The 22500-nt window shown below is 46.4% G+C and overlaps 1 protein-coding gene across 25 annotated transcripts in view; it reads right to left on the reverse strand.

Annotated features, from left to right (window-relative positions):
* LOC147016111 (inositol hexakisphosphate and diphosphoinositol-pentakisphosphate kinase 2-like) overlaps positions 1-22500 on the reverse strand; it is a 177666-nt gene that overhangs the window by 86742 nt on the left and 68424 nt on the right. For 15 of the 25 annotated variants that reach the window (XM_085848811.1, XM_085848806.1, XM_085848816.1 and 12 more), the window contains 5 exons: positions 18130-18215; positions 4901-5026; positions 4494-4550; positions 4014-4058; positions 1987-2108 (listed from right to left, as the gene is read on the reverse strand). In XM_085848811.1, the coding sequence (XP_085704937.1) occupies positions 1987-2108; positions 4014-4058; positions 4494-4550; positions 4901-5026; positions 18130-18215 (436 nt within the window). The remainder of the gene's footprint in view (positions 1-1986; positions 2109-4013; positions 4059-4493; positions 4551-4900; positions 5027-18129; positions 18216-22500) is intronic. The other 10 variants (XM_085848829.1, XM_085848828.1, XM_085848818.1 and 7 more) reach the window with 4 other exon arrangements.

A 22500-nucleotide genomic window follows, 5' to 3' on the forward strand; every position in this document is an offset into this window, starting at 1 on the left:
AAAGCTGAATGTCTAAACTCGGTGTTTGCAGCTAAATCTTGTGTCCCAAACCCATCACTATCTCTACCCACTTTACCCAGTCGCACCCAACTGTCCCTGGACTCTGTATCCTTTTCTCCTGACAAGGTGGAGAGCTTGCTTTCAAACCTCGAGTCAGATTCTGCAACCGGTCCAGACGGCATCAGCCCACGTGTCCTCAAAGCCTGCTCTTCTGCTCTTGCTCACCCTCTCTCTGTTCTATTCACCCTCTCATTTTCCCAAGGTCATCTGCCATCTGCTTGGAAATCTGCTAACATCACTGCCCTGCATAAAAAGGTGCAAAAACAGATCCCTGTAACTATAGACCAATCAGCCTTCTCCCAATCATCAGCAAGGTTATGGAATCCATCATCGCCCAGACATGAAATCCTTCCTCTTCTCCAATGGCTTGATTTCCAATCATCAATTTGGTTTCAGACCAGGTCACTCTACCCTAGATATGCTGCTACTGCTCTCCCATCAATGGATGGAGGTCCTCAATGCCAGACAGGAAATCCGAGCCAGATCCCTGGACATATCACGTGCTTTTGACACAGTCTGGCACCCTGCCCTACTCACCAAACTCTCTTCCCATGGTATTCAAGGCCATCTCCACTCATGGCTCGCAGACTTCCTCTCCTGTCGCAGTCAACGTGTGGCCCTAAATGGAGTTCTTTCATCCCCTCTTCCTGTGCAGGCTGGAGTTCCTCAAGGTAGCGTTCTGGGCCCTGTTCTTTTTCTGGTTTTCATCAATGATCTCTCGGACTCTCTGGAAAATCCTCTATTTCTCTTTGCCGATGACTCCACCCTCTGCCGTACCATCTGTCATCCCTCAGACCGGCAAGCAGCAGCTTCTTCGCTCACTGCAGATCTGGATAAAATCACAAACTGGTCCAACACGTGGAACATGTCTTTCAATCCAGACAAATCTCACACTCTCACTATGTCTCTTCGAAAGGACCGTTTACAAAACCCCCCCGTCCACTTTCTCAACAATCCTCTGGAAGAAGTCTTTTCTTTCAAGCTTCTGGGTCTCACTATCTGCCATGACCTTTCCTGGGAAAGTCACATTTCCAACCTTGCCTCAAAAGCCAGTCGCCGACTGGGAATCCAACTGGGAATCTCAGTTGGGTTTGCTTTCCATGAGGCAAAGGCAAGTTGTTTCAGGACAACTGCCTCGCCACAAGCTTCAGTAAACCAAGGGCGGGAGGAAGGGTAAGACAACATTATTAATTACCCTTCATAACCCATCAGAATTACCCTTGAGAACCCTGTAGAATTAAACGCAGTGAACTAGAAAGGTTCTTTGTCTTCATTTTTGAGGATGGATGGACGGACGGATGGATGGAAGGAAGGAAGGACATACCCAAATATTGAATCAGCTTCACCGCTTAAAAATTAGCTCACTCCTCTCTGCGCATGTGCGATCAGGATGAATTCAGAGCCAAAGTTTTGCTAAACTACAAGTTCGTTTTCCGATTCGTGTTCAAAATACAAATATTCAATTGAAGTCAAATGATTCCTCGATCAAAAACTAACGTTTGTGGACAGACAGACAGACAGACAAAGGGTACCAGTTCCTTAGCCCTGCCTTTCACTTCACGAACCAGGGGTAACAACATACAGCACAGTGCTGTATTTGAGCACAAAAAAAGTATGGCTTGTACCACATCATCAACAAAAACTTTGGAAAAAATTATACCTTAAGCATCGATTTTAATTGATTAGTTCTTTTCGACTTTTAAATATCAATAAAGATTTGGTGAAAAGTTGGCATTGTTCAATTAACTTGAATACAGGCCATATTATCAATGTAACCCATGTTATTTTGCAGAGATATAAATCAAGCTGACCCCAAAAGATGGGGAAGAGAGTGAAAGAGAAGAGAGGGACATTTCCAAAGCGATTTTGATACAAACAACAACAAATGCAGATACATTAATCAACGAAAGGGCAAAACTTGCAGACCTTAGCAAAAGCGGCAGCAGTCATCTGCACCCGACCCTCGTCCGAAGCATAGATCTTGAGGTCATGCCGGTAGGTGCTGTGCAGACGCAGCAGTCCGCAGCCAGGAAACCCCGCATAGTCCCCTATTCACCAACAAAATAAAAGGCATTTTGACCAATAAGAAAATAAATAAATGTGGAACTGGTACAAAGTCCAATTTGAGCTTTGCAGGACAGTTTCCAAACTTGGTTGTAAGAGCATGAACTACACCATCATAAACTAATCCTAGCTTTTGATTTAACCATCTTCCCATTTTCTTTATGCTGAAAAAAATAAGACAAAAGAAACAAAAAGATGGAAAACTAAGTGGCTAAAAGAAGGAAAAAGAAAAGCCAAGGATGGTTAATGGAGCAATAAACTAATGCGGATAACCAAATGACAGATGGAGATGCAAACCAATTAGGAGAGCAATAGAGCGACAGTGAGAGATGGGAATGCAAAAGAAAGTGCAAGCATAGGACAGCAAGTAATGAAGCAAGCAAAGAAAAACTGAGTGAACAAGGGGTGCGAGCTGATGAGAGTGAGTACAAGGTTGGAGAAAAAAAAAAAAAACAACAAAGTGTGGTCTGACATCTTAGCTGATCACAAAACAAAACTACTAAATAAAACCTGAACGTTTGGTTAGAAAGGGGAAGTGTAAAGTCACCAGTCACCACGATGACGACATTGTTCCGGAAAAAGCAACGTTTCGAGCAAACTAAAATGAATAGCAAAATGTTAGCGTAGAAACACTCCACCAAAGGATTTCACATCAAAGTTTTTTTTTTGCACATGTTGCATTGTCGAATTGGAACGAGTAATCGGATCGCTCTTTGTGAAGTCTACATCACATCGTAAGGAAATGACGGTGGAGGGGTTCAGAAGCGAGGGTGGCAAGGGACTAGCCGGAGTCCAATTGCCTATATACGTGCTCCCGTGTTATTACATTTTCACGGCTATCTAATTAGCGTACTTATTTCCTTTGGCATTCTTCTTAATGGTTCTGGAAACATTTCCTAATCTGCTGCTGCCAGCTGGGCAGCAATCTTTAGCTTGTGTGTCCCAAATGCAGGTGCTCAACTGTACCGCTAGGCTACCTGAAATGTCACAACAAATGTGGATTCAAATTCAGACTCCGGTAGTCACCGTCACAGCCAGACGTAACAACCAAGTGTAACAAATTTTTCATAATGGGTTGGTGCTGTTGAAATGTTATCCAAGCTGGATGGCTCATATCTATAGAAAAGATGACATTTTGATGGATCCAAAATTACCTGAAAGAGCTGCAAAAGACTCTTAAGCATGTATGGGGCTATCTACATATTACGTAGGCAAAAGACAAATTTTGCCCGCTTTTTAATTTTCTTCAGTGATCCAAGGCTCATGGGGGAGCTTACACACAAATCACATAGAGGACGACAACATTAGCAGACATCAGTGCACGTCCACATGAACCTCTAGGACACAAGCAGACACTGGACAAACAAACACAGCACATGAGATTTTAATCTAGTTTCCCCACATCATGAGCCATTGGGGTCAGATGGTAATACTTCCCACATGTAATCACTCTTCCCTACTCGTATCACACTGCTGTAATTGCACTACACTCATATTCAACTTCCTTGCCTTCCATTTTCTCCTGTATCCCCCCACCCCCCTTTCCCTATTTCTCAAATTTATTTCCTTTTTCAATCCATCCCCCATTACTTGCTTACAAAGTATGTAGATGGCCCCTTTCCTCCAATTAAATCACACCACATTTGCCACGCAAGACCTACGCTTTCACTGTTAGAATCTGTTAGATGTACCCTGATCACGCTGAAAGTTAACGAGATTAAAGAAAAAATAAAACATGGCACCGGCTCTAAGCTGTAAAAAGGTAAGTATGATTGTTCGTCGCTCGTTGAGCAACAATAACTTGTGCACGGCACAGATCACACACACACACGAGACACGGCAAACAGTTGAGTTAGATGTGGCTCTAAATAGTTCCACGCTACCCTTACCGCAGGCTACAGGAGAGAAGCCTCCAGAATCCTCGCTATTGTTAACTGCCGATCAGCACAAAGGGAGAGGTTGAAAGGCGTGGAATAAAAACCGTGAGAGAAACATAAAGTACCAAAAGGACAAACTATATGGTGAGGGGAAATTAAGCAGAACAATAGCTCACTGGGAACAAATAGTGGTATGAACACTTGGGGCAATGTGGATAGAGAAATCTACAGATGATGTGGGCAGATAGCAACAGTGGGGTTTAAACACAGTACAAATTGCCCTGCAATGAAGCAATGCAAGAGTGAAGGCAACAATTGGAAGGAAGGCAGGCCTGCAGAAAAATGGCCAGAAACAAGTGGGTAAGCTTTTGCTGACATATCTCCTCCAGAAATAAATGTTTGCTGAAAAAGCAGAAAGGAATAGGAGGTTTGTGCTCAAGCAGTGTGGCTCTTGTGAAGACAGGACAAGCAGTGTCAAATGCCTGGAGTTACCCACTGCACCTCCTTGGGTCCCTGTATGGAACTGTGGCGGCGTGCCGACCAGGGACTCTGTGGGAGCAGGGGACGCAGATATGATCATTGCCAGTGATTACACATAACGAGAACCGCTCGTCCCAATGCAGTGGTGCACTGGCATGTCCTCCCGTATCATTACACCACCACTAACTGACGATGCAAAACGCTGCACCATATCTTCTTCTTGTCTGGTGTTTCATGCTGTGTGGATAATTTCCAAAAAAAAAAAAAAAAGAAAGAAAAATCTGGCAAGGTGAGTAAGTACTGAAACGTCATAGACAATCAATTTAGACACTTTTCCAGGTCATATGATGAAGTGTGTATGGCCCTGTGTCCAAAGGTGTCTGGATGAGTGGTGTCAGACGATGCAATGTATGGGGCACCTTGTCCGCCAGGATACATGCAACGAAAGGCGCGGCCCAGTTCTTCAGCCTGGACGCGACCCGTAGGTGTAAGCTCTCCGCCCCACTTCAGCACCAAAAGGAGGGATGGTTCTTCTCGTCTTGCATCTGTCACAAAATATCCACAACCATACCAGCAATAGGTTTTGGCAACAACGAGTCATCACAATGTTTTTTGCTGTGAGGCATCTTAACATTAAAATAGTTACTAATTCCAGCAAAGAACTAGCTGTCCGCATTGGCGGCACAAGAGAATACTAGAACGGTACTCGGTAGCACATACCTCTGCCAGGCGGAACAGTTTACGTTTTGTATCCCACTGACAGGTCGGATCTGCTGACCTGAACCAAATTCGAATTGGCTTGTTCTTGTTATCTATCTAACTCAACCACCAAGTTTTGTCATAATAAATCCATGACTTTTTGAGACATCATGCTATACAGTATATCATTTTTGGCCCCATTTCTCAAAGGTGAAGAATCACTAATAAATAATTTTAAATTCTCGTATCGCGAACGTGATTGTCAACAAAATCAAATCAATTCATCCTTATCACACACGCAATCTGTCCACCAAATTTCGTCCAAATCTGTCCACAACTTTTTGAGATATTCTGTTCACAGACAGACAAACAAACAAAAAAGATGTTTGTGAAATCCCAAAAACAAATTTGACCTTAAAAAAAAAGTCTCATGAGGGACTGATGGATATTTCCCTAACAAGCAGGGTGAAAATGAAGGATTAGGGGGACAGGGGACATGGCCCCCCCTTCCTGAAGTGGTACGGTCATCGGGAGCACAACTTAACCTAACGGCATGGTACTCATGTTTCATGAAGAGTTTGGTCTGCATCTGGTTTCCGGTTTCTGAGAAGATTTTAAAATAAATTACCTGAATTTGAGGTGAACCCACCCCCCCTCCCCTCCCCTCCCCCGATAGGGCATGGATCCAGATTGGGAGCACAACTCCATGAGACCTTACTGTTCTGATGTATCATACTAAATTTCGTCCATATCAGTCATGTAGTTTGTGAGGAAAATATGTTTTACTGAATATGAGGGATTAGAGGAGGGAGAGGCCTTGGCCTCCTTTATAGGGGAGATACAACCATGGGAGGGAGGGAGGGCACAACTTAAGGTTAAGGCATGGTCACGATGCTGCATGGCCAGTTTGGTCTGGATCCGGTTGTCCGTTTCTTAGAGAAGATTTTTTGAATGAAATACCAATATTTGGGACAAAACATCCCTTTAACCCCTTTTAAATAGGCGGATGTGGATGGGGAGTACAACCCGATGAAAGCTTTCTTTCCTGATGCATTGTACCAAATTTGGTCCGCATCGCTCAGGTAGTTGTGGAGAAGATGATGTTCTAGTGGAAATGAAAGATTTGGGGAAAGGGCCCATGGCCCACTTTCTGGGAGAGATGCGGCCATGAGGAGCACAACTTAGGGTTAGGGTCCCGATGTTGCATGGCGAGTTTGATCTGCATCTGGCTGGTGGTTTCTGAGAAGAGCTTCGAATAAAATATTGTCGCGAATTCGCGCCCGCCGGCGTGCGAACGGCCACGTAACTCGAATCGCGGCACGTCGCCCACCGGACGGACAATTCTGTCGTGACCCTCTCGGACTAACGCCGGGAGCTAGTCACGGGCGGGCCTTTCGGCCTGACCACGATCGTGCCAATCAGCCACCCGCGTGGGATAGGGTTGTTCGCCAAACTCGACCTACCTAAGTACCCACGCGGAGGGTAGACCGGGCGATCGCACCTCGCCGCAGGTCGACCCCGGACACGGGCCGCTTAAGCGACCCGTTCCGTACTATCGGGATAACCGAGCGGTGTTATCGTCGGCCTCGACGGTTCCGATTAATTATCGGGCATATTAAGCCCACTACCAACCCTTTACGTGAAGCAAGATGGAGATTCAATTCAAGAAAAGACGAAGCGAAACGGGAAAACAGTTCAACATGATGCACATTTATTCCGCGGCACACGGAGAGCACACATATACAATTAAACAGAATGCACATAAAGCAATTGCAACAAAAGAAACACAACAATGCAGATCTACAACCGACTACGCGTACACACAGCAACACTTACACAGTTTTACTTCACCAGACTGGCGCCACACACACACGTTTACACAGAAACAAAAGAAAAGGGCCACCCTCAAAGACAAGGGGGCAGACAGGGCCTGTGGGCCAATATTTGCGCGGGACCTGAAAGAGCGGTCAGGTTTGCGAGACCGGGTGGATCCTACCCGTGTCTTTGTGATGAGCCGCAAATGTGGCAGCGTGGCGGTGCCCCGACTTCGTGCTCCTTCGCGGGTTTCGTTGGCACTGCTTGGAGTGGGGTGGGAACGGGGCCCCCTTTTCGCACTATCTCAGCGCGGGGGAAAAAGGGAGGGGGAATTGTTGATGCTCTGGGGAAAGAGGATAGCTGGCTTGCTTGGGTCCCGTGATGAGCGATTCCACCGCGAACTCGTCGCCGACCGTCGTCTTCCTTGCCTCGGACCCGAGCTCCTCGGTCTCTTCCCCAATTCTCCTCAGCCGACTGCAGCAAACCACCTGTACGCCCTTGCCTCCCGACTCCACTCCGCGCTCCAACCCGACTTTGCCCAAAACACTCTCTGCTCTTCTGAGGCCGACTCTGCCCAAACCGACTCGACCCAAACCGACTCTACCGAGACCGACTCGACCCAAACCGACTCGACCCAAAACACTCTGCCCAGATTTGCCCCGCACTCGGCGCTTTATAGGCCGGCAGAAGAACCCATATGCAAATTTCTGGATCAGAACGAGCTTGGGGGTGGAGCCACGCTCACCCATTGGACGGAGAAAAAGGTGCGTGAACCTCCCCTGATCCTAGAATTTGCATATCTCGATTCTACACCGACGCGCCTGGAGGCGGGGCCAAACCACCCCGCGCTTGCTGATTGGACGGATCAGAAGTGGGCGTGTAGCATTCCTGATCCGAATTCTCCTCGGAAAGGCCGCATTTTGCACGCGTCCTGTACGAGCCCAGGACAGCATGACGCTCGGTGCTCACGAGTGGTGCGGGAATGGCCGCAGAAGGAGAGAGATGAAGGTGGTGGAGGGTTTATGGTCGTGGTTTATGGCCATGGTGCCGTTTGGAATGGCGGTGATGCGATGTTTGCGGGAGCGAGTTGTGAAGGTAAAGATCGTGGCTGTTGGCGTTGTTGTTGTTGTGAAGCGGCGTTGTGGTTGGTGGTTGTTGTGTGATGGCGGTTGAGACGTGGTTGGTTCAAAATAAAGATAGAACAGAAAAACGACCATCTCAAAGCATCACAGCCCGAATGAATCACATTTAGTCCCTCTAAACAACGGGTTTGGGGCTGACTACACATGTACTTACAGAGATATCTCACCTATGGGACCTGAATGGTGGTTTGCGAATTTCCACAACTGCAACAATATCAATATTTGGGACAACCCCCCCCCCCCACCCTTCACACCAATCATAGGGGTGCACCCGGATGGAGAGCACAAACCCATGATACCTTGCTCTCCTGATGCATCGTACCAAACTTGGTCCATATCAGTCGAGTAGTTTGAGACATTTTAGTCATGTGTTGACAGACATAAGTACGTTAAATTAAATGCCTTGGTAGTTTAATTAAATGACCAAATATGCAAATCTTATTCAAACTTCAAGTCAATTGGATGAAAACTGAAGATTTTAGAAATGTGATTCAAGTTGACCTTTGGCCTATGTTGACCTTTTGATAATTTGACCTCACAATCAATTCACTTCTTGCTTATGACCAACTCCATCATTTGGTGAAGTTTTGTGAAGATCGGTTAAAAATTGTGACCTGTAGGAGACTGACACAGAGAGACAGACACAGGGGCAAAAACATAACAGTCGAGGAGAATAACGTGGAAAAATCATTCCAGGGGTACCTCAATGTTACAAGCTGTCATCCAGGCCAGGGTTTACCTTTGACCTTTACCCATCACAAACAGCCTCGATGATACTCTATATTGTGATATTTTTTACCAAGTAGTGACCAATTTTGCAAAATAAGGTGCACGTGCGTTTTACCGATTTTGCAAAACATACATGATCAGCTGTGCACTCACCCACACAAAATAACTGTCGACTTACTGTGCCTTCACAGATCACAGGTCCTGGGCCATGGTTAGTGTCAGGTCAGGTATGGGAGCATGTGCCAGAACAGCGCGTCGCTGCGTCCACTTTCCGCCGGTACTCCAGGGGCCTCCGTCTGGCCATCCCCCAGGCAGATGCCAGGCCCATCCCCATCTCCTTGAGATGATGGTCAACCTGCTGCAACCATGAGGCACGTGGTCGGCCCACTGGCCTCCTCCACTCATGAAACTCCCTCGCTGAGAGAATCTGGTGAGCAGGATCAGCGTCAGGAAAACGAGCCACATGTCCATACAGCCGCAGCTGACGCTCACGGACTATGCAGGTAACAAATCTCATCCGAGTCTCTCTCAGCAACCGCTCGTTGGACACAAAATCCGACCAGCGATAGCCAAGGATTCTCCGAAGAGACCTGGTACCAAAGGAATTAAGTCTCCGTCTCAGATCCTTGGTGAAAGTCCAAGTCTCGCACCCATAGAGCAAGACTGGAAGTACCAAGGACCTGAAGACTCGGACTTTCGTCCTCCCGCACGGGTACCGGCAGCGCCACACCCCATGATCCAGTGAATCCATGACTCCCCAGGCCCGACCCGCAGCAATGTGTGGTTAGTGTGAATATTAGTTAAGATTGTAAATAAGTTTAACCCACCTGTGTGTCTGTCTTGGCACCGGCAATTTAGTTACGTCGTCTGGATGAGTCTGATAGTTAGTTACGCAGCGCACTAGGTTATTTATTTTTGGGACATGTATAAAAAAAAAAGTCACATTCAGGGATCCGTAGGTAAATCGTACTAGGGGAAAACTTACAAATGCTGGTCACACACAAATTTGACGACTCGGGACGAGTCTGTAAAAAGGGGAGGGAGCAACGTAGTGTTATGAATTTGGAAGCTTACTGCACACAACAGCCAGGTCCTATAGATCAGTTATATCGGTAAGTATGTGTTTCTAGTTTGAATCCATCCCCTGTGTCTATTGGAATTAAGGGTACGTGCGCTGTGGATTATTTTATAGATAGGATTTTTACATCACCTACACAACAACAACAACAACAACAACTACCCTCGGCTCGCGGCATTGTCAGCGCTCTTCACGAGCTCACCGGCATGCAGGCGTGTCTGGAATTCCATGCCCCAGGCGGTGTGGATTTCGCACCGTATATGGTCACAAAGCGTTTCGCTTCAGCTGCGCGCCAAATAAAGGTATGCGTCGTTTTCCGCCCAATGGGTGACAAGCAGACCAGAGTCGGGGCGGTCCTTGGCAAGAAGGCAGAGCCGCAACACGCCATCCACCCAATGGGAGCAGGCCACGGGAGCGGACGAACCCCAAAAGAAAAGCGACAAAGAAGGAGCAACGAATGATTGTGTCCAGTCTGCTCGAGTGCGCATCTCTGTCCGGGTCTGCGGCTGACTACATCGCGCGGATCCGAGGCTTCTCGTCTGGCACATTGCTGCGGGTGGTCGACCCTCTCAACTCGGGAGATCATCTCATGTCGCCTGCCTGCGAGCCAAAGGAGCGTGCCAACGCCCGACGCTACCCTCCGTACCTGGTGCATGGAGCGGCCTCGTGTTGCGGGTTTGAGTCCCGTTACCCCAAGATCGTCGAGAACCACATGAGGTGGACAGGTCCAAGCTAGCTTCTCTTCCCTCAGTCCATCTTCCCTCCGAGCTGACGAGGTCCATCTCTTTCTGGGCGTGTGTGTGTGTGTCCTTGGGCCCCGTCTCTAAGAAACAACTGTGCAAGTGCTTTCTTTGCTCATTGTACATTGCATTTCTTAGAGTCGTGATAACTCTGCTCTTTGTGTGCTTCCCCTCCCTGATTATTGTAAAATAAATACCCCTATTGTTGAATGTACCAGCTTGTTTCTGTGCTTCTTTCAATGGCTTAGCACGGCGCATGTTGGGAAATTGGGAAACGGTCAATTGTGTATTGGACCAACGGGTCTTGGTAACCATCCGCTCGGGTTACGCACGGTTCGAGCACGGTAACGGCTCGTCCCACTCGAGCTACGTCGAGGGTGTGAATTCCCCGGTAGCTTTGCCGCGTGGGTTTTTAGGTATATTGAAGTTTGGCAATTAACCCTATCCCACGCGGTTGAATTATTGGCGATTCACGGTCCTGTAAGCGACCCATGCCTTTCGGAGTTCTCCGAGAAGCACGATCTAGATTCCGGTTGTTCTGTGGAGCTGAGTCTACTGCTCCACCGAGCGGTCAAGCTTGCCGCCGACACCCAGCTCCACAACAGTATGGCTGTCAGAAAGCAAACAATTGCAGTCATTTGGCATTCGGCACGTTACATTTTCATTAAACCTGGTTAACGATGCTGATATTGAAATCCTTCAATGGAAACTGATATTATGACTCGTGTTTAGATTTATATTCACCAGTCAATTCATTAACTGCACCGAATATAATGTGCCTTGCCTATCCTTGCCTAATCAGTTATTTTTTTGTTTTTTTTAATGGAAATTGCCCCAAGGAAGGCATAAAGCCACTCTAGATAAGGGGCTAAAGGAAGGTTAGATAAAGATGAGGATAAAACAAAATAAAAGAGAGAGAAAAATAACAAAAAACATCCAAGACACAGGAAGTCGCAGACATCAGGTAAAATGTGATGTAACCTCAAAGATGTAGGAAGCAGGAATTGACATTTGTCTTATAGATAGGTAGATCATAGGATAATGGGAAGCACGTTACAGGTAGTAAATTCCAAAGTGAGACAACATGAAATATAAAACTATCTGCATGGCCTTTTGATCTGCACTTTGGATCGGTTATAGCGCATGGGTGTGCAGAGATGGCAAACCAAGTCAAGCGTCCAAACACTCGTCCAGGAGGAACCAAGTTGGAAAGTCCAGCAGAACATTTACCATGGAAATATCTGTAGAACAAACCAAGAGTGGGAACTGATCTGTGGTGAGACAGCGGTTAAAGAGTTGAACCCAGCTCCATGCCATAAGGTTAACTCTGCATCTCTGGAGCCCACCAAGTAAAGATAAGTGGCAGGCTGGTACTCCAAGTCAAGCCATATTAGATCTGTGACTTGCTACAGTTACCATGTAAACCTATACTAACCTGTTTCATGGTCGGGTTGACAACGACTAAACAGTCTCCCACACCAAGTTGCCTGGTGAGGTGGGTGTTTGGATATGGACACCCAGGGGGATTAAAAACAAAACCAATCAAAGGGTGGAGGAGCTCCTTGTGAGCCAACGGGCATCCATATGTAGTGCCCAACTGTGTCTGAAGACGTCCTCCTGCAGTTGGGTTCCTTTTTTTAAGAGGTTGGTGGCAGGTTTTGCACTCCGGCCACCATAAAACACTTCATTCCGCAAAACCCACAAACGCAAAGAAAACGGAAAATCCACTCGGTGAAAGTACCTCCTGTGCTGCTTCCCTTCGCAGGGCAGCTCACCGGATGACGAGATTAGGGCAAAACCTTCGGGACCCCCATTCCTTGATAGCAGGGAAAGCACGGGGTAAATGTCATGGGCCAGATTGCAGTGGTGTGTGGCAGAGTGATGCTGAGGTGTCGTCCAACAGACGGCAGTTGCCTTGGGTTAACCTCATGCGGTCCCTTTGGGTGGGTGCCTGGAATGTCCTGGTCCCAAGAGAGATGATCACCTGTCTCTGATATCATCCGAGCTCCAGTGTTCGAACCTCAGAGAGTGCTGCAATACTGATGATTCAGAGACCAAATAATGGTGAGATCATGGTGGGTGGTTACACCTACTATTGGTCTGGTCGCTCTTATAGTTACCATGCCCAAGGAATTGCTGTAGCTGTGTCCAATAAGCTGACTCCAATGATAATTGAGGTAACACCGGTCAATGAGGGTATTATGAGACTCGGGATTTGTCACTCATTGGGTGTTGTTTCCTTGGTCTCTGTGTATGCTCTGACTGAGGCGAGTGATCTCACCTTGAAGGACGCATTCTATGCCACGCTCGAGTCTGTGGGTGATCAGTGCCCCAGGTGAGATACTCTTCTAGTCTCGGGGGACTTCAATGCGTCCACTGGAACTGATAGGGATGGTTATGAGACACGTGTTGCTCCCCATGGATCTGAAACTGTGAACCAGAATAGCACTAAGTTCCTTGACTTTGCAAGAAGTCATGGACTTAGGGTGGCTGGTTCATGGTTTCAGTGCCCACAGGCTCATAGCTGGAGTTTGTCTTCCAATGCTGGTGGTGTGGCAAAGTTGATTGACCATGTGCTCATTGATGGTCAATGGAGGATGATCCAGAACTGCACGGTCTACCGGAGTGCTCAGTTCCTCAATACTGACAAGACTTATGATTCCATCTCTGACTTATTTCCAATTGTTACTCGAGTTCGTCAGGGGTATGTACTGGACCCCACACTTTTCAGCACTTGTATGGACTGGATTCTGGGGAGGATGTTGGAGAGATCAAGTTGCGGTGCATCGTTTGGGAATGTCAAGATCTCTTACCTTGATTTCGCAGACGATGCAGTCATCTTTGTGGAGACTGGATATCCTTTTGGGGGCCGATGAGGTACTGAATGAGTCGGAGCTGCTGGGATTACAGGTTTCCTGGGTTAAAACTAAGATCCAGGCTTTCAATGACAAATTGGATGCTGCTATCTTGTCTGTATCTGTTTGTGGTGAGGTTATTGAGGATATTCACAAATCTCACACCCTCACCATGTCTCTCTGAAAGGAAAGTCTGGACCACCCCCCCCCACCCCCCGCAATCTACTCTCTCAACAATCCCCTTGAAGAAGTCCCTAAATTCAAGCTTTTGGGCCTCACGATCTGCCACAATCTTTCCAGGGAAAGCCACATCTCCAAACTGACCTCCAAAGCCAGTAGCCGACTGGGCATCCGATGTCGTGCAAAGTCCTTCCTTGGCACACCCGAGCTAAAAACTTGAAGCTTTCATCCGCAGTTTGATGGAGTACTGCTCCCCCTTCTGAAGTGGTGCTCATGCCTCACACCTAGCTCGACTTCACGCTGTGGAAACCAAGGCTGTTAGGATCATTCGTATCTCCCGCGATGAAGCTGAGTCTTTGGGTCTCTCACTGGAGAGGTCAGAGGTCAGTGGTCTTTCTGTCTTCTGCGATCTCCTATCTGGGCTCACCCCCCCACCCCCACACACCCTGCTTTGTCTGTCTGTCCCCCCTATATTTCCACATGGCACTCAAGATCCACCAAAAACCCCCTTCTGGTGAAACTTTCAAAATCAAGAGTCATTGCTCACCTTCACTTTTTCATTGCTGTTGTTTCCCGCCTCTGGAACAAATTCCCACACACTCTTTGATCCCACTCCTCCGTCCAGGTCTTCAAAACAGCTGTTCACCCCCATCTCAGATCTTCCCCAATCTAAAATCTTGATCTTTTCTACCCCCATTAATCCACCCCAAACCTACCTCCTTCAAATCCCCTGTTTTCGTTCCTGAAAGTCCCTGAAGTACCATCTTGCTTACCCCATGTACCTACCCCACCCCATCCCTCTCCCTTCCACAGATATCCTATTGTCTTTGTTCCCCACTATTTTGTGCTTCCCTCTCCTGCCCCTAGTCTCCTGCCTTGTTATAAATTTCTGTGTATTAGCTCTCACATGACCCTCGACTTGGTATACAATTTTTTTTTTTAAAAGACCAGGCTCTATGTCGTGCTGTTTGACAAGTTTCATGAGGTTGTTGGCAATATGGAAGCACCCAAGACAAATAAAGATCTTCCTGCAAACCTGTAGAGTGTATACTATATGCTGTTATTTTGTTTGTAAATGAAATGCGAAAGTTTTGATAATCACATTGTCAGCATTTACCATGTACTGCATATAACAAAGTTTTAAAAACCATTATACACTTTCGGTCATGAAACCAAAACAGGATTTTGCTCTATTTTGGCCTATTTTGTATCTCCCTGTCAACCACAACGACAGTATTTATTTATATTGTTGCGGTTCTGCAAAACCGTCGCTCCTCAAGGTAAATGCATGCAGCATATAGCAGTCCCCAGGCAGTTATTTCATTAGTATTCATTCTATTTAGCCCTTCCCTCACGTCTAATTGGGATAATGGGACAAGATGCATTGTGAGGACTTTTAGTTAGGTCTTTAATTCCATTCACTATCCCTTTATCTATTTTGACTTACTTTGCTGCACACACGATCCTCTCTTCAAGCATGCATGCATGCCACAGACCGCCTTGCAACAGAGACAGCCTCATTAGCATATGCCGCAAAAACCCGTTCAAACCGCGTGCCATTCCCCAATTGACGCTTTGTTTCAACCTTCTTTGTACTCGTACCACAATGCCATAACCTTCATACAACCACCACAACACCTTCTTTAAAATCCCCACAATAACCTACGTTCGCCCTCCTCACCACAACCACTACAAACACTTCAACCACCTCACCATAACCGCTACGAAACTCCACAAGCACAATCAGCACTCCAGACGCGAACCACTGTCCTTTGAGGATATCGGGGAACCATAGATGCTACCTACCATGGCGGAGGCTTGTGTTCGGAACATACTGCCATGCAGCTCGAAGCGCAAGTATGCGCTGAAATCTGTTCAACGTTGTCTGACTAGCCCTGGCGCTCCACTCAATTACTTCCCCCATTTGGTACCGAGCGCACGTTCATGGCCGGAAAGGAGGAGCTACTTCTTGGGAAGGTGTCCGTGCATCAAAAGGAGCGCTAGGAAACGCCTACCGATCGTCTCAATCCGACTTTGGTCTCCTCCCTCACCAGAGGTCTATAAAATACCCTGCAGAGTCGCTGAGAAGAGAGTTGAAAAGTGGTTGAGTGGCGAGTGGATGGTTGAGAGCCAGAGGTAGTTTCTGAGGTCTGGGTGCTGAATGAGGAGAGGAGGGTTCTGGCTTGATCAATGACATGAGAGGAAGGCGGACTGGAGTAGGCGGAGTGGAGCACTGGATGGACGAGTGGGCAGAATGCCAGACCGATCATAGAGCATTGGCATTTACATTTACAGACCTTCTCACATGCAATTGTGTAAGCTTTCCTCTCACACGTTGTCTCTTATCTTCTGTCTTGTCTGCTGTGGATGCACAAGAGCTAAAAGGGAAACCTACAGATATGCTCCTCTTCTTATTTTTCCTTCTCTGCACCCCACCTGCATTTCACTGCACATCATTTTGAACCTCCTCACTCACGCACCATAGACACCCCTCGTTTTCTTCCATCCACCCCCCCTCATAAGCGACTGGGTTTGCCTGGTCTGTCGGCCGCACCAGGTATTCCAGAGGTCCAAATCACCTCGAGCTGTTTCTATCTTTCTTGCTATTCTAATTTTGTCGGGTGTGTCTGATGGCACAAGTCGTGTAAGTGTAAAGCTAAGAATGTGCAAGTTCTTTGTATCAGGTTAGCTCTACTCTGTGTCCTCTTTTGTACATACTTGCATTTCTTTTGCTGCACCCCACGAATCCTTGCTTTCCCCTGCTGTACATATTGCTTGGAATAAAACCTTTTATTATTGTGCCACATGCCCTTTCCTCACCTTAATAATAAATTGCTTATATTATAAATGTACCCAGCTCATTCTGTCTTTTCCTCCATTGGTCCAGCGTAGTCCACACACAGATTAGCCAGGAAGTTCTTCCCCCTAATTTGCTCTTACGAGCCGGTGTGTACTTGGCAGCTCCACTCGGCTGCACCCGATACGGCAAGTTAAAGCAAGCACGCATTGAAGGCACAAAACTCGTTTGGTGGGGTCAATCCACTGGAAATGGTAACACGTGAAGTAGTGTAACCCTGCCAAGATTGGCAGTACCAATTGGCGTTTGCGGTTGCCAATCAGCCCACGGATAGCTGTGTAGTACTATATATGGATGAAAAAATGGATTTTCGGCTGATCATGCATATTTTGCAAAATTGCTATCACACGCGGACACCTTATTTTGCAAAAAAGGTCACTACTTGGTTAAAAAATAAATAAATAAAAATTATAAAAAAATTTAATCACTAAATAAGGTGTCGGCAAGGATGGTTGTGATGGATAGAGGTCAAAAATAAATCCTGTCTTGGAGGACAAATTGTAACATTTAGGTACCCCTGATGTTATTTTTGAACTTTTGAGATCATTCCCCTTGATGATAACCTCTGTCCACCTTCAGTGGTGGAGGTAAAAATGGCTAAAGTTATCCACCATAAAATATCACAAAGCGCTGATGTTTCGGGTCCACCCGTTGGAGCCGATGAAAGGTTAGGCGCGAACGGCATCTTGACATTAGTTTAGCATGCAATTATTAAAATGCAAATTATGAACCGAAACAAATACAATAAAGTAAATATATAAAACTATAGGTTGAATAAAACAATCAATAAGAAAATAAAATAACTAAAGAGTTTATAGAACACCTTACCCCGCACAGTCTTGAGAAACAAGGACATGGGTGGGGTCTGTGAGCGGAAAATCTGATTGGCTGTGAAGATGTAAAATGACAAAATATTTTGTCCAAGTACTGATAAACAGAAGGGTTTTGAAAGTGTCAAAATGGTGACTTGTGTTCGACAGTGTTTAAGTATATAATTTTATTGAAAAAAAAAAAAAAAACTTGGAGGTTTACCGCCGCCGGTGCAGCGTCCTTGACACCACTTTATCTTACACGTTACATTAGTTATTTGTGCCAGTTGTTTGTGTCCTTTCTGATGTCCTTGAAAATAATTCCTGTTGCAATTCTTTTCAATTTTGTTTTTCCTGCTAGACAGGGTAAATAAAATATCTCACTCCTCTCTGTGCATGTGCGATTGAGACTAATTCAAAGCCAAAGTGCTGCTGAACTACAGGTTCCTTTACCGATTCTTGTTTCCATTTGTGATCAAAATGTAACATTCAATTGAAATGAAGTTGTTCCTCAATCATAAAATGACGTTTGTACACAGACTGATAAGGTGAACTGATTGCTTAAGCCCGCTTGTCGCTTTGCATGTGCGGGGTAATAATTTCGTCCAACTATCAATACCATCAGAATAGTCATGATTGCAATAACAATCATAAATTGTAAATGAATGCTCAAAAGATGCTTTTGGTTATATTCCCTACACCACCACTCACACACACCCCCAGTCCCATCACCACCTTACTCACCATCCTCCTCGCTTGAAGTACGTGGCCGCCCGTGAGGGAGATAAGTAATCTGCACTTTGCGGTTGATCCCAGAGAAATGGCCATACCTGTCAGGCATTAAAGATATGCAAGTGTTTCTGAGCAGGAATATGACAGAGGTCAAAATCACCCTCCTTTGTTCTCTGGCTCACCTGGTGCCCAAAATTATTAGACCAAGGTACCATTGCTCTTGGCCGATCATGTTACGACTTTGCACTAAATACATTTTTTCCCGTGTCATATTTGTATTTCACCACCTTAAAAGTACAGAAAATCATTCCGAGAAGGCGATTCCAAATACACCTGTAAGAGGATAAGGGAGCAGCAACGAGAGATAATGAGAGGTGGTGTTTGTGTTATAAAGATATCAAGTGTGATCTCGCATGGAACACAACATACTTGTACCTTTGGTCACTGGAAAAGTCAAGGGTTCAGTCATAAACATCAGCCTCATGATCACATTCATCAAGGATTACCAGGTTGGCCGTTGCTGCTCTCCACACTTGAATTGTGACATTGGGCCGTTAAGGCTGATGTGATAATTGCATATGTCGGTATATTTTAAAATAGAGGACCAATGGTCCTGTTGCTGACCTGACTGGTTGCCAAAAAGTGGCGTGACTGATGGATAATGATAAAAAAACCATATGAGCTGGATTTAGAATACACATTTTAGGGCAGGTAGTATTGACATGATCATAGTCATGAAACTCCCTGGTGAGCCTTATAGTCTGGGAGCCAACCGATCAAAATTAAAAAAAAATTGCCCGGTCTGCTATAAAATTTTTGTGTTGATTTTCATAAAGAGACACCCTTTGAGTATATGAAAACCAATGTTGGCAATGGTGAAACTCTTGCGCAACAACACAGTCAACACTTTTGCGAGCCCCCTCTGATAACAAAATGTTGGCAAAAGCGAAGATGTTTTTTTTTTTTTTTTTTTGTATACCTTGGTCGAGGCTCGTATGAGAGCTAACACACAACTCACAGCAAGGAGGCATGAGACAAGAGGGGTGGGAGTGGAAGGGACAAAACATTGGGGAACAGACACAGGTGAACTGTGGAAGGGAGAGGGATGGGGATGGGACGGGGAACATGGCGAGGAGAAGATGGACATTACAGGGACTTTCAGGAAGGAAAGCAGGAGAATTGAAGGAAGTGGGCATGGGTGGATTATCGGGGGTAGAAAAGATCGAGGATTTGGATGGGGGAAGATAAGAGGTGGTGGTGAACAGCTGTTTTGAAAGCCTGGAGGGAAGAATGGGAAAGAATAGAGTGAGGAAGTTTATTCCAAAGGCGGGAAAAAAGAGGAATGAAAGAGTGAAGATGAGCAGTGATTCGTGATTTTGGTAGTTTTACCAGAAGGGGGTTGTTGGCGGACCTTGAGCGCCCTGTGGAAATGTGGTTGGGACAAATCGCAGAGAGAGCAGGGGGGGCAAGGCTGGAGAGGAGTCGGTAGAAGACAGAAAGACCACCGACCAACCTGCGGTGATTGAGTGAGAGGCCCAAAGACTCAGCTTCATTGCGGGAGATGCCGATGATCTTAAAAGCCCTGGTTTCGACAGCGTGAAGTCGAGAAAGGTGGGAGGCAGGAGCACCAGCCCAGAGGGGAGAGCAGTACTCCATCAGGCTACGGACAAAAGCTTTGTAAGTAGTCAGGAGCTCAAGAGGGCCGAGGAAGGACTTTGCACGACGGAGGATTCCCAGTCGGCGACTGGCTTTTGAGGCAAGGTTGGAAATGTGACTTTCCCAGGAAAGGTCATGGCAGATAGTGAGACCCAGAAGCTTGAAAGAAAAGACTTCTTCCAGAGGATTGTTGAGAAAGTGGATGGGCAGGGTTTGTAAACGGTCCTTTCGAAGAGACATAGTGAGAGTGTGAGATTTGTGTGGATTGAAAGACATGTTCCACGTGTTGGACCAGTTTGTGATTTTATCCAGATCTGCAGTGAGCGAAGAAGCTGCTGCTTGCCGGTCTGAGGGATGACAGATGGTACGGCAGAGGGTGGAGTCATCGGCAAAGAGAAATAGAGGATTTTCCAGAGAGTCCGAGAGATCATTGATGAAAACCAGAAAAAGAACAGGGCCCAGAACGCTACCTTGAGGAACTCCAGCCTGCACAGGAAGAGGGGATGAAAGAACTCCATTTAGGGCCACACGTTGACTGCGACAGGAGAGGAAGTCTGCGAGCCATGAGTGGAGATGGCCTTGAATACCATGGGAAGAGAGTTTGGTGAGTAGGGCAGGGTGCCAGACTGTGTCAAAAGCACGTGATATGTCCAGGGATACGGCTCGGATTTCCTGTCTGGCATTGAGGACCTCCATCCATTGATGGGAGAGCAGTAGCAGCATATCCAGGGTAGAGTGACCTGGTCTGAAACCAAATTGATGATTGGAAATCAAGCCATTGGAGAAGAGGAAGGATTTCATGTCTGAAGCAATGATGGATTCCATAACCTTGCTGATGATTGGGAGAAGGCTGATTGGTCTGTAGTTACAGGGATCTGTTTTTGCACCTTTTTATGCAGGGCAGTGATGTTAGCAGATTTCCAAGCAGATGGCAGATGACCTTGGGAAAATGAGAGGGTGAATAGAACAGAGAGAGGGTGAGCAAGAGCAGAAGAGCAGGCTTTGAGGACACGTGGGCTGATGCCGTCTGGACCGGTTGCAGAATCTGACTCGAGGTTTGAAAGCAAGCTCTCCACCTTGTCAGGAGAAAAGGATACAGAGTCCAGGGACAGTTGGGTGCGACTGGGTAAAGTGGGTAGAGATAGTGATGGGTTTGGGACACAAGATTTAGCTGCAAACACCGAGTTTAGACATTCAGCTTTATCACGTGTGGAATCAGCAGTGCGACCATTTGAGGTAAGGGAGGGGATGGAGGGGGAACATACACCAGAAACAGATTTGATTAAACGCCACCAGGATTTTGAGGAGGGAGAGAGGTCTGAGAGTTCAGACTTGAGATGAGAAAGATGTTGTTTTCTGGCTCTCCTGAGGGTAGATACACACTTGTTCCGAGCTTTGTGGAAGGAACTGAGATTGCCCTCAGTTGGGTTTGCTTTCCATGAGGCAAAGGCAAGTTGTTTCAGGACAACTGCCTCGCCACAAGCTTCAGTAAACCAAGGGCGGGAGGAAGGGTAAGACAACTGAACACGAGAGGGGATAAATCTGTGCATGAGGGAGAGCAAGTTTCTTTGAAAGAATTCCCAGGATGAGTTGATGTTTGAGAAAGTAGTGATAGGAGACCAGTCTGTAAGTTTGATGGCTGCTCGGAGACCCTGCCAGTCGGCTTGAGTGAAATGCCAGACTCGACGGCGGTGAGGTGGTTCTCTGATGACAGCCAGAGAGATGTCCACTTTAACAAGGACGTGGTCAGAAGAACCAATTGGAGCGAAGGAAGAGCAGCAGATATTGTCAGGGAAATTTGTCAAAATCAGATCCAGAAGAGATGGAGTACCATTGGTTGAGATCCGGGTCGGGAAGTTGACCGATTGAGTCAGTCCCAATGAGTCACAGAAAGCTTTTGCTGACGTCCCATGGCAGGTGAGAGAGGTACCCACACCTAGCCAACTGGCGTGATGACAATTGAAGTCGCCACATAAGAGGAAGAGAGAGTTTGGATGAGAAGATAGAAGATGGTCCATGTTTTCGGAGAGTGAGGTGTAGATGGAGTCATCACTGTTCGGTGGACGGTACAGTACACATATAAACATGAGGTGGGAGTGGAGGGGAAGCCGAAGCCAGAGGTATTCCTGGGGGTGTGGGGGAGTGAGAGCAGTGCAGGGAGAGTGAGGAATAGAGTGTAGTGAGGAATGTAGGATGGGGGTATATTAGTTTTCAGGATATTGCCTGCTTCTGGTATGCTTATGTCACTTCATGTTGTGTCAAAATTATCCCCAATTTGATAAGGTACAACTCCAAGGTGTCTGCAATTCATATTTTTCAACATATTGCCCACTTTCTGTTATTTTGATGCCACTGACAGCCATATTGCGTTTCGGATCAGTTTTAATCAAATGTTCCCATAGGTAGTCGATCATACATTTCAAGTTTTGCATTGATCGGTTCAGCGCTTTCAGAGATGATTAATTAAAGGTTTTCTTGTGATCCAATATTGCTGCCATACACCGTGACGGAGTACTTCATGAATAAACAATGCTTCCCATAGGAAGTCAATCACATATGTAAAGGTTTGATTGATTAGTTAAGAAGTTTCAGAAGAGCAGATTGTTGGAGGTTTGCCTGTAATCCAAAATGGCGGCCAAACTAGATCAAAATTCAAGTACTTTTGAGACCTTTAAATTTTCCGATGACCTAGCATAAGTGGAGTGGGGGAGGGGGTGCCATAAACAC

This window comes from Eptatretus burgeri, chromosome 12, assembly GCF_056783735.1.
Source record: "Eptatretus burgeri isolate ZD-2024b chromosome 12, Ebu_testis_v1, whole genome shotgun sequence".
Lineage (NCBI taxonomy): Eukaryota > Metazoa > Chordata > Myxini > Myxiniformes > Myxinidae > Eptatretus > Eptatretus burgeri.